General features: G+C 38.6%; 2 protein-coding genes across 5 annotated transcripts in view; both read left to right on the top strand.

Annotated features, from left to right (window-relative positions):
- The window catches only part of Rme-8 (receptor mediated endocytosis 8), a 33640-nt gene that overhangs the window by 16229 nt on the left and 4911 nt on the right, over nucleotides 1-12500 (top strand). For all 4 annotated transcript variants that reach the window (XM_085197674.1, XM_085197673.1, XM_085197672.1 and 1 more), the window contains 8 exons: nucleotides 7912-8088; nucleotides 8701-8862; nucleotides 9362-9574; nucleotides 9789-9921; nucleotides 10551-10814; nucleotides 11114-11226; nucleotides 11655-11827; nucleotides 12062-12284. In XM_085197674.1, coding sequence (XP_085053800.1) covers nucleotides 7912-8088; nucleotides 8701-8862; nucleotides 9362-9574; nucleotides 9789-9921; nucleotides 10551-10814; nucleotides 11114-11226; nucleotides 11655-11827; nucleotides 12062-12284 — 1458 coding nt within the window. The remainder of the gene's footprint in view (nucleotides 1-7911; nucleotides 8089-8700; nucleotides 8863-9361; nucleotides 9575-9788; nucleotides 9922-10550; nucleotides 10815-11113; nucleotides 11227-11654; nucleotides 11828-12061; nucleotides 12285-12500) is intronic.
- On the top strand, nucleotides 848-5901 carry LOC146531927 (uncharacterized). Its single transcript, XM_085197676.1, has one exon. It carries the CDS (start codon nucleotides 922-924, stop codon nucleotides 5899-5901), a length of 4980 nt encoding a protein of 1659 aa, XP_085053802.1. The 5' UTR covers nucleotides 848-921.

The raw sequence follows: 12500 nt of genomic DNA on the forward strand, positions 1-12500 counted from the left end.
GCTGGCATCGGCCATAGAAAACGTATATACAAATTTTAAGAAAGACGGCGCAAGTAGAAGGACTCCCGAGTACATAAAAAAGAGGTTGGACCTTCTAGAAAGCTATTGGTTCGAGTATGAGACTAACTTTACAAGACTATCGAATAAGGAGTTAGAGATTCACACTCGTGATGCTATTGCTAAGGATCTGGAGAGGATGAAAGAGAGGTATGATATTATTAAGATTCATATCCAGAGCTGTGATATTACAACTGGAGAGAAACCACAATCTCCCCTCGATAAACCTCCCACGTTCCCACTGAAAACACAAGAGTCTAATCCACAACCGGGCAGCAGCAGGGCTGCTCTACAACACTCCCATACGGATAGCAAAACCGTGGACATGCTGAGAAAGCAACAAAGTAATTTCAAGGCCTTCCATCGGACAGTGGAAGGTATAACTTTAGATTTAATAAGCGAGAGATGGGAGTTAGAAGATCTGCTTCGCACGATTCAGTCCCGATGGTACGTTATCGACACCCTGCACTGGGAGCTAGATGGCGAGCTGAACGGATCGAACGAGGAGTACGAGAGTACATTTTTAGCTTATGAACATAAGTACCAGGCCGTCAAAAAGGCCTTTAATAAAAAGATATGGTCCGTAGTCCATATTGTAAAATCCACCCCTCAGTTGGAAATTTCTACGTTTAGCGGAAACTATAATAACTGGGTTTCAGTCAAGGACTTGTTCAGTGAGAGTATCCATAAAAATAATGCCATGTCTGACGCACAGAAGATGCAGTATCTCAAGTCCAAAGTAAGAGGAGAAGCTGAAAGACTCATTTAAATATAACCGCAGATAATTATATAGTTTGCTGGGAGATATTAAATCAAAGATACAATAACAAAAGACTTATTTTTCAATCATATTTGAACACGCTCATGAGCATGCCTATAATGCAACAACAGTCAGTCGCTCAAATTAAAAAAATGCATGACACAACACAAGAATGTCTCAATGCAATAAAAAATTTAGGGGTGGACATTAGTTCCTGGGATCCTATAATTGTATATTTATTGACTCAAAAATTAGATACCGCATCTTATACAGATTATATGCAAACGGTAAATAACCCGCGCGAATTGCCATCCCTAAAAGAATTTTTGCAGTATTTAGAAGCTAAATTTATTTCATTAGAGTCGTCGCATAGGAAACAAGACAGCGCTATGCACAAAAATATCGTCAGTAATAAAAATCAATATCCTAGTAGTCAGCTTAACAAATCGTATTATCATAAAACGTCCTTAAATAATAGTAAAGTAATTTCACCAGTTCTCAATAATAAAAGTAATATCATGTCAATATATAGGTGTTCATTGTGTCGCAATAATGATCACGGAATCTATTACTGTCAGAAATTTCTAGAGATGCTACCTAGCGATAGGCTAAAAACTGCAAATAAATTAAATTTATGTATAAGTTGTTTATCGAATCATCAGGGTAAGCAATGTAAGTCAAATAAAGCTTGTCGCGAGTGCAATAAGGCACATAATCGACTTCTACATGAAGCATTTATGCAATCGCAATACACGCGCGCATCGACGGAAGTCGGTCATAGCGGTGAGGGCACGGGCGTGCGCGGGGGCAACTCTGCTTATACAAGGGAAAATGCCAGCGCAGAAAAACAACTTCCACGTAACTCACACGTGTCAGTTCAGGAGGATCCAAACGAGATCCTACTCCCTACTACAATGTTAAAGGTGCAAGCCGCTAATGGTTCTTTCTGTATCTTGCGGGCACTGCTAGACCAGGGCTCACAAACTAGTATTATTACAGAGCACGCAGCGCAGACCCTGAAAATCCCGCGGCAACGGTGTAAGGGGGTTATTTCAGGTGTCGGCGATAAGGAAAGCAATAGTAAGGGTATGGTCACACTACATTGTTCATCTTTAGTAAGCGATTTTTCCTTTGAAACCGACGCGCTAATAATGAAACAGCTTATTAAAAACTTACCTAATTGTACATTAGAAAAATCGAACTGGTCATACCTGGATCACATTACACTGGCGGACCCGGAGTTCTATAAAAGTCGCCCGGTAGATATTTTATTAGGCGCAGATATATATTCTATTGTTATTATGGATGGAATATGCAGAGTAAATTCGACCTTACCGACCGCTCAACAAACGCAACTTGGTTGGATTTTGAGTGGCAATACAAAAACTTTTCATTGCAATGTAGTTTTACATAACCTCGAAGAAATACCAAAATTTTGGGAAATTGAGGACCTTTCGGAAAAGTCTGACTTATCATTGGAAGACAAAAGGTGTATGGAATTGTACCAGTCAACTACAAAAAGGCGAGATGACGGGCGATACGAAGTCAGGTTGCCACTGAAACCCGAGTACCAGGAAAAATTAGGGAATTCTAAACCAAAAGCAATAGCTCAATTTTATAATTTAGAAAGAAAACTTAAATTAAATAAATCAATTAAAAATGATTATTCGGAATTCATTCAAGAATATTTGTCGCTCGGACATATGACACCCGCGGCTGTTGACCGTAATGCATTCCTTAGATGTTATTTACCTCACCATTGTGTCACCCGAAACGATTCGACGACAACAAAATTACGCGTTGTATTTAATGCATCGAGTAAAACGTCATCAGGCTTAAGTTTAAATGACGTTATGTTGCGGGGACCGAATCTTCAACAAGATTTAATGGATCTTATTCTTAAGTGGCGACAATTTAAATATGCATTTACTGCCGATATTGAAAAGATGTTTAGGCAAATATGGGTTAGTAATAAAGATCAGAATTTGCAAATGATTCTGTGGAGAGATAATCCAAATAAAAAGTTACTTGAATATCACTTAGCTACGATTTCATATGGAACTAAAGCGGCTCCATTCCTTGCAATGATGACGCTTAAACGATTAGCTCACGACGAGAGGCCGAACTTTCAAGATAGTTTAGCGCCTAGCGTACTAGAAGAATCCTTTTACATGGATGACCTCATTCATGGGGCCCACTCGCTTCAAGCTGCCAAACAGCTACAAACAGATATGAATAAATTATTGAAGAAGGGTGGTTTTCACCTAAGAAAATGGAAATCAAACTCGCCTGAGCTACTTAAGCACGTCAACGTACCTATTCAACCACAAGATCTCTTCGACTTCAAGCAAGTGGAGTCAACGAAGACCTTAGGGCTTGAGTGGGACCCGCAGACCGATAACTTTACATTTCAGTCGCAACTACTTACAACATCCAAGCTTACGAAAAGAACGCTTTTATCGGAGATATCTAAGATCTTTGATCCGCTAGGTTGGCTCTCTCCTCTCACTACAAAGCTTAAGATATTGTTTCAAGACGTTTGGAGGGAAGATCTTGCATGGGATCAACTGGTACCACAACACATAGCTGAAGAATGGTACAAAATTAAACAAGATATCGATTCAATAAGCCAGTGTCAAGTACCAAGGTGGCTGCAAAGTCACGAGGGTGATATAGAACTGCATGGCTTTTGTGATGCAAGTACTAAAGCTTACAGTTCTGTCGTATTTTGTAAGATAACACGTTATAATAATTCCACAGTAGTTTTAGTGGCAGGGAAAACAAAATTAGTGCCACTAAGTCAAAAATGCTCACTGCCTCGGTTAGAACTGTGTGGCGCAGTATTACTGTCAAAATTAATGGCAAAAATTAGAAAATGCCTCGTCCACTATAATATCACCGTTCATGGTTGGGTGGACTCGATGGTCGTCCTAGGCTGGCTCTACGGCCAGGTCGACAGATGGAAGCCTTTCGTGGCGAACCGTGTGAAACAAATCACAGAGTCGATGCCGGCTACCTCTTGGCGATATGTAGCATCTAAAGAGAACCCAGCTGACTGCGCAAGCCGAGGACTTATGGCCTCTCAACTTCGAGAACATAACTTATGGTGGCATGGACCGGCATGGCTACCAACCTACATACCTGAAAAGGAAAATAAACAAAAATATATTACAAATCAAGACATAAAAACTAATAAGCAAGTTAATGTTTTATTAAGCGGTAGCGAAATTATTAAGCAAATAATTGAAAAGCAAACTTCACTGACTAAAGCTATAAGAATTTTGGCGTGGATATTAAGATTCACTACAAAAAATAAAAAACAAAGTTATTTAAGCATACTAGAGGTAAATAGGGCTAGGAATTTAATTATAAAAAATTGTCAGATTGAAAGCTTTTCACAAGAAATACATAGTCTAAAGATAGGAAAAGCCGTGAGCAGAGATAGCAAAATATTTAGTTTAAATCCTATAATAGATGAAAACGACATCTTACGAGTCGGCGGCAGGCTTAGGCATGCGAACATCGATCCTGAGATGAAGCATCCTGCCATCATACCCTGTAACACGAGATTAGCGGAACTCATTATCGACCAAGCACATGAGCTTACTTACCATGGGGGTGCGCGACTAACAACCGCGATAATTCGGCGCAAATACTGGCTCATAGGTGGCAATAGCGCTACAAAGAAGCGGCTTCGCATGTGCGTTAAGTGTAGGCGGCATAGTCCTGACCTTCAGCAACAGATAATGGGAGATTTGCGCTCGGCGCGCACAAACCCTTCACGCCCATTCTTTCATTGTGGTATTGATTACACTGGGCACGTAAACGTCAAATCCAGCAAGGGCCGTGGTATTAAGACCACGAAGGGATATATAGCAGTGTTTGTGTGTATGGCGACCAAGGCTGTACACTTGGAACTCGTCTCTGACTTATCAACGCCTGCTTTCATTGCGGCGTTGCGCAGGATGATAGCCAGAAGAGGCGTTCCGGGTCACATATACAGTGATCAAGGAAAAAATTTCATTGGAGCAAATAACGTATTAAGACAACAGTTGACTGAGCTCCAAGAAAGTCAAGAATTTAAGGTTGAAATTGTAGATATGGGTATCGAATGGCATCATAATTGCCCCTCTTGGCCATCCGCAGGTGGACTGTGGGAGGCTGCAGTTAAGTCTCTGAAACACTATCTGAAAAGAGTTGTCGGCGAACAAAACTTGACGTTCGAAGAGTTCACTACACTGCTCGCTCAATTAGAGAGATGTTTGAACTCGCGCCCGCTCTGTTCCTTAACCGAAGACCCTGATGATTTGAATTTTTTAACTCCCTCACACTTTTTAAGTAGCGGTCCTATTCTAACTTTATATGACACAGAGACAGACCTTAGAACTAGGTGGCATCTCAACCAAAAAATATTGAATGATATATGGAATAGGTGGCGCCAGGAATATTTAACTTCACTTACCGCTCGTAGTAAATGGAGGGAGCCTATATCTAATATAAAAATAGACGATATTGTCATCATTAAGGAAGACAATCTCCCGCCGGGGAAATGGGCCTTAGGTCGCGTAGTAGAGCTACACCCCGGCAGTGACGGCTACGTAAGAGTCGTGACGCTTAAAACCAAAAACGGGTTCATGAAAAGGCCAGTTATAAAATTAGGTAGGCTTCCCGTAAATAAAGAACAAAATTCTATTAAATCTGTAACAAAAAATAAAACCGTTAGCTTTGCCTTAGTAGCACTTTCTTTATTATTATTTTTTATAAATATACCACTAGGTCAGTCCTTTTATAATATAAAACCCTTACCAAGTAACAATAGTATTTATTTCGACCATATTAAAGACATGCAAATAATTAGAGACGACTGGCGGTTGGTAGTGTATTACGATACTCAACCGTATTCCGAAGGCATTAAGGCTCTTGGGAAATACATAAAGTACCTGGAGAATATTTGTGAAAAAATACAATCAGGATCACATTGCGACGGCGTCTTATTGCAGCTACGGCATGAGGTGAGCGAACTGCAATACTACTCCAACCTGTTAATGACGCACAATGTAAACAATAACGTAACAAAATCATAAGTTAATTCATAAGAAACTAAACGCCATAGAAGGAGCCATTAATCAAGTAAACATAGAAATTCAAAATACGTCACTCGTTAATGACTTTTTGGCAACTTCTATGATGACAAATAATTTAATATTTAGCCTCAATAATATTCAGAAAACACTTCTAGATGCTGTAACTAATATTTATAATGGGAAATTTAACTTTCATCTTCTTACACCCGACCAACTGAGACACGAACTGGTAGTTATCTCCGAGCAGCTTCCTAAGGAATTGTCGCTGCCGATTAAAACGTCTGAAAGTCTACCAGAAATTTATAATTTATTGCAAGTTCGTACAAAGGTGACTGGCAGATTTATTATATTTGAGATAATGATTCCCCTAATGGATGACAACGTTTATGAAATATTAAAAATTTTCCCCATACCGCACCGCGTAGATACCAACAATGAGGTAGTTGTGGTGCCGGTGGCCGACTACGTGGCCGTCAATCTGAAGCATGACTCTTTCCTACAGCTTACGGAATGGGATTTAAAATTATGCTTACAGAGAAACTCTGAGGTAATATTATGCCATCTTAGAAAATCTATTCATGTTATTAAAGATGAATATAGTTTTTGTAAAACGATGCCAAAGGAAAGAAAATGCAAAACAATAATTTCCACTTGCAAGAACAGATGGCTGGAATTGAGCAGCCTAAACAAATATATATTCTTTTGTTGTGAACCTTGTCATATGAGACTTGTATGTGACGATCAAATTACGCCACTACAATTAATTAATTCTGGATTTTTCACCGTCGATGGAGGATGTACTATCAAGTTTTCTGAGTTCCTTTCTGTCTCACATAGTCAAAGGGAGAGCAAAGTCAATATATCCTCTATCATACCACCATTCAAAATATCACAGATTAATCATATAATAAACATCTCCTTACCGAGTGCTTCTACAAATGATATCTCTGACTTATCTCGTAACTACACCGTTCAGCTTCAAGATATTCAAAAAAATATCGAATTAATGAAAAATACCGAACCCTTAGCAGAAATGTCTTTTCACGACGTTCACCACTATGCAGCCATATACATATTATTCGCTTTAGTGGGCCTCGGGGTAGCAGTATGGGTGTACTATTGCAGCAGAAGGCGAGCACAATTTGGCGCTGGAGCGAGGGCCACAGGCGGCCCCGACCCGAGAGGCGCCCGCACCGACTCAGTCTACAGTGCAGCCAGTTCAGTGTAGTGAAGTGGTAGATGTTAGTGCAAGTGTATTAGTGAAAGAGACACCTAGATTTAGTGTTCCCGAGGGATATTTGAACACTTCTCTAGTATAAGTTACATGTTAAGGAAAAAATGTAATCATCTTGTAATTCATGGTAGTTAAGCAATTTTGTAATAATCACCTTGTTATCATCGCAGCATCTCATCTCTTCTACTAACCCTCATCTTTCCCGCCCGGGAATATGTACGAGCAAGCGCGTACATGTAGCGCTTAGCTTAGCATTTCTTTAATATGACCTAAATTACGCAATTCCAATATTTTAATTATAATAAGTCAGTTCATCGCTTTCGGTCATTAAGAGTACCGCGCGTGGCTCAATACATTTTTGCATTTAATTCATTATACTTTTAGATGCATTAATATTATATATTTATCATAGAAAACTGTTTTATTTATAAACACTCGTACGGCATCCCGTACACGTGCCACTACCACAATTGTGCGCGGTCATCGTGCCGTTGCTTAAGCGCCCAGTGAGTTTAATGACTCAATGGAACATTTGGATTTGATATAATAGTTTATAATCTGAGGAATGGTTAATGGGTTATTTATCTACCGAAATGAGCACTGTTAATGGAAAATTACTAAAATGTACAATAATGCAAAAAAAGACGTGCGTGTTTATAAACATCGAAATGCACATAATAATATAATGATATTGCAAAATTATAAAATCATCATTTATGATATAATTAAACAAATAAACTTAGAATAACAATAATAAGGAAAATGATAATTAACAGGAGCTGGGTGAAACAGCTTGTGCTGGAGCAGAAGCAGTGGCAGCGCTAGCGGCAGACGCGGAGTGTCGCGCCCGCTTTGCTCGAGCTCATGCGCTCCACGCCTTGTTGCCTGCTGTGCTCCGTTACGATTATACACTTGCCGAGTCCGGATTGCACAAGGAGGGGGATAATAAACAGGTTAACATTTATTATATATTTTGCGTCTCGCTAATGTTAAGACAGGCTGTTGCACCCTTTCCGCCTAGTTTTTTAGACATTGTGTGGTGAGTGGCGAAACTCAACGCCACGATTCGTCTTGTTATCAGAGCAAATCAAATACAGTCGCAAGCCCTTGCGCCCTTGTGCCCCTGCACTACGGCGGTCTTAGACCAAATTATTTAACGTTATGATATTCACTTTTCACATTAATTACAAGCTGATATTTTTATTCTCACAATACGTTTTAATAAATAGAAAAGTGATTCTGCACAATATATTTATTTATGTCACGCTGTATCCCTCATAGAGGCAGTAGATAAGCAGAGGGAGCTTAGTGTAGTTAGGATACTTCGCTTCACACTTTCCGTCGAATTCTTTAGGCATTGCGTGATCAATGGCCGAAATTAACGCAGTGCTTTGCCTCAAAACCACAACGAAGAAAATGAAAATATGAAGTATTTATTTATTTCGAGTGGAAATCGACTCAACTTATCACGTTTACAGTCACACGCTTGTGCCGGTGCGCCGTGACTGGTTTCATGCTGTATAATTAATACTTTTTTCGTATGAATAACAATAATTTTAACTCAGGAAGTGGCAAATCGTTTCGCAACGCAAAGCGTGGCGGCATTAGCAGCACTCTACGGCCCACACGAAGATGCTACAGAAGAAGACGAGAAAGTTCGAGACGCGTTGCACGCTTTACTCACGCCGTATTTGTGCGAGAAACTCTCCAGTTCCAATACACATGATGTATGTTGTTTTTTCTATATATATGTATATATAAGAAATTTTGCGGTTTAGTTGGTTATTGTAAAGAAATATTTAGTTTTTTTTTTCATATTATATTTGGTATCTAACAATTGTTATAGCGATTTGTATTTGTACTTATTTATACATAAACAATTTATTCATAAAATCTAGAGATTAAACTACCATCGCGTTTACCTTCAGACATTGTTCCACTATACCACAACAGATAATTAATTTATCTATCCAATACCTACTTGTAATACCTATTTGTATACTTCAGTACTTAAGTATTTTTTATATTTAATTCATATTTATTTATTACAATATATAAAAACGTTGTAATAGTTTCTACATTCTACATTCGTGTAATCGACAATCCTGATAATCGAATGTATGTTTTAACTTATTCGTATCAGTATATCTGAGGGGCGAATAACCGTGTTTGTACTGTATTTATACTGTGCATATTATTTTCCCTAAACCAAAAATATATTTTCAGCTACTTAAAACGTTAACATCAAATTGGAAAACACCCTACCTCGTATGGGACAATAGTACCCGCGCTGAATTACAAGAGGCTTTAAGAGATAAACCCGTTGGAGACGACGCGCCTCTTGTACCTCTTTTAGAATATTCTGCACACGAAGGACTGCTTTCTGTCGGCGGTGTTTATTTACATATATATAATGGACAGCCTGATTATTCCATTGAGGTTAGTAGTATAAAATTATCTATACTAAAATTATAAATGATAAGATAGTTAGATTGAAAACACTAATCTCAGGAACTATTGGTTCGAATTTGAAATTCAATTTGTGTTGGATAGTTTAATGATTGAAGAATAAAGGCACAATAGATATACTTATGTACTGTCATTTTTTTTTAAAAAAGAAAATGAGTAAATAAATAATAATTTTATTTTACAGAATCCTCAACAATTTATTTTGGACATATTGAGTTTCATAGACAAAGAAACGCAGTCTCACATGACAGAAGAAAAAGCTGAGCACATTACTCTTGCAATGGATGCACTTGCCAATTGTATTATAAAAAATCCAGGTATGTTTTTTATTTATGTTAATGCATTATTTTTTTTTATTACTATTCCACACCTGCAATTTTGTTTGTGGGGATTTTAAAACATAAAATGGTAAATCCCTTTTTCTCGTTTCAGTACCAATTCCCAAGAAATCATTTCATAGTTTTTATTTCCTAACCTCACTCTAAATTTTCAAGTTTCAATTGCAGTTGGGAAGTACAGTTGTTTTGTATGTGTTCAGTAGTAATGCCATTTCCATCGTGGTACTTATATATTGAATAAAAATATATTAACATAGTAGGTTATGAGCAGGTAAAACAGGATTACTTTGTTGACTATCTGTTCGTTTGTCAAAACAATTTATCTCGAGATCGTGTCGGGGTGTTAAACTGAAATTAGAAATATTCCTTGTTTCTTCCTCCTAGGTTCCTTGAAGCAAAATATTTTTTTTAAGTTTGTCAAATTTTATAAGATACATTTTCCGTTCTCGTATAATACTGAAATTGGTACGGAAGACACGGTGGGCGAGTCCGACTCGCACTTAACCGGTTTTTATTACAAATAATACCCCTTTAAAATAATATCTTTATCTCTACATGCATCTGAAGTATCATTTTTGCGCTATTAATATTATAATATAAATAACCAGGTGTGGAAATCCAATGCATTGGCCACTTTGGCCTCATTTTCGGCTTGATGTCGGCGGCGGCGGTGCCGAATGCGGCGCAGCACGCTGTGCGCGCAGTGACGGCGGCGGCGCGCGCGCGTGAATGCGTGGAGGACGTGGCGGCCGCGGCGCTGCTCGGGCACCTGCTGCCGCTGCTGCACCGCCACGCGGACGTGCCGGCCGTGCTCGCGGCGCTGGCGGCGCTCGTAACCGCCACACCGCTCGTTAGAGAGGCTTTGTCAAAAGGTATTTCTTTTATTGATATATTATATTAATATCATAAAGCCGAAAAGATCCATTGGTTTGCCTGGTAATTTCAAAAAAAATATTAGTTTGGATAAATTTATTTTATGTTGGATATTGGATACCTATTAATTATCTACTTCTGGGATTTCGAATGTGGCATGTGCCATTTACAACCCTTAGTTGTTTCCATTTGAGCACATGGGCAAAGCCACTAATAACAGTTAACTTTATATTGCTGATTTTTATCAGCTTTTGCTAGTTGCAATATATTTTTAATTAATATTATATATTTTTTGTAGGTGCTGTGATATATTTATTAGATTTATTCTGCAATTGTAAGATACCTGAAATCAGAGAAATGGCGGTTGATTTGCTTGCTCGTATGATGGCCGATAAATTACTTGGACCAAAGGTAACTTGCTGATTGTAATGTTTTCTATATAATGAAACATTGTTTTCTAGTCGCTTCACGCTTCTTGTACTTTCTTTCCAATTTTTGTGATATTGTCTGTTAAGTGCGAAAGTCAACATTTGATTGTGATCACGATGGTTGTGGGTTGAATCTTTATTTTGAGGGAGAATGAATTATATTTATTTTCTCACTCTGGTAAGGAAACATAGTGGAGCACTAAGTTTCGCTACTCAATATGCAATGGCTGCAAAATTGTGGTGGTGCGTGGGGAAGAGAGCGTTTTAAACTAGATCCTCTCTGCCTACCTTGCAATATACGGGACTCGGAATAAAAAAAAATGAAAACGTACAAAAATTTAAAAGTAGCGAACCGGCGCCCCTTGGATACATTTATTGGGTTTTGTAAATTAAGTAATATGATGTCTCTAGGTGCGTTTAACGATTTGCCGTCACGTGCCCGGCGTGTTCGCGGAGGCGATGCGCGAGGCGGGCGCAGCGGCCGCCATGCACGCCTTCGACGCCGCCCACGACCACCCCGAGCTCGTGTGGGGCGACGACCTGCGCCAGAAGGTGCGCGCCAGTGTCGCCGCATTGCGCGACCGGTGAGTGCCCTCACACCTCACTAACTTATATGAGGAATTAATACCTTTGTTATATCTTTATAATTTTTCATTCATTTTTATATACTTTAAATAACAAAGTTAGAGATAAAAGATATTGGTACAAAATAAAGATATTGGTAAATTAAAACTTCTGTCATATAAATCTGTTTAAATAATTAGTCCTTCATTGCAAAATTAATCTTTTTAGATATATAACCAAAAAATGTTTTACAGACATTATACTGACCAAATCCGAGATCCATCAATATTATTTGAAGAACGCGATGTAACCGAACATAACGAAGAGGCGTGGGCTCCACCCGGCGAAGTGGTAGTGGGTGGTGTGTACCTCAAACTGTTCCTACAAAACCCCACGTGGAGTTTGCGAAGTCCAAAGCGTTTCTTGCAAGAACTCGTTACTGAAACGTTGTCGTCGTTAAATAAAGATACTTCGGAAGTGAGTATATATTTTTTAGTTTCACGCTGTATTTTGCTCTCTCGATATACGACCTGTCTCACATTTTCTAGACTATGACAATTTTTTTTACTGTAATTTGATAAATTCTTGGGGTATTCTATGTACCGGTCTTGTGCATGAAAAAGAAGAGTAAAAAATATATGCTAGTTAGTATTAGTGTCTAAAAACGCTTGGATGATGGGTCTATACTGTCTT

This window comes from Heliconius melpomene, chromosome 14, assembly GCF_056956725.1.
Source record: "Heliconius melpomene rosina isolate 202511_hmr_F chromosome 14, ASM5695672v1, whole genome shotgun sequence".
NCBI classification, from domain to species: domain Eukaryota; kingdom Metazoa; phylum Arthropoda; class Insecta; order Lepidoptera; family Nymphalidae; genus Heliconius; species Heliconius melpomene.

Coding starts and splice junctions, on each gene's coding strand:
- LOC146531927 (XM_085197676.1), top strand. CDS start 922: ATGAGCATGCCTATAATGCAACAACAGTCAGTCGCTCAAATTAAAAAA.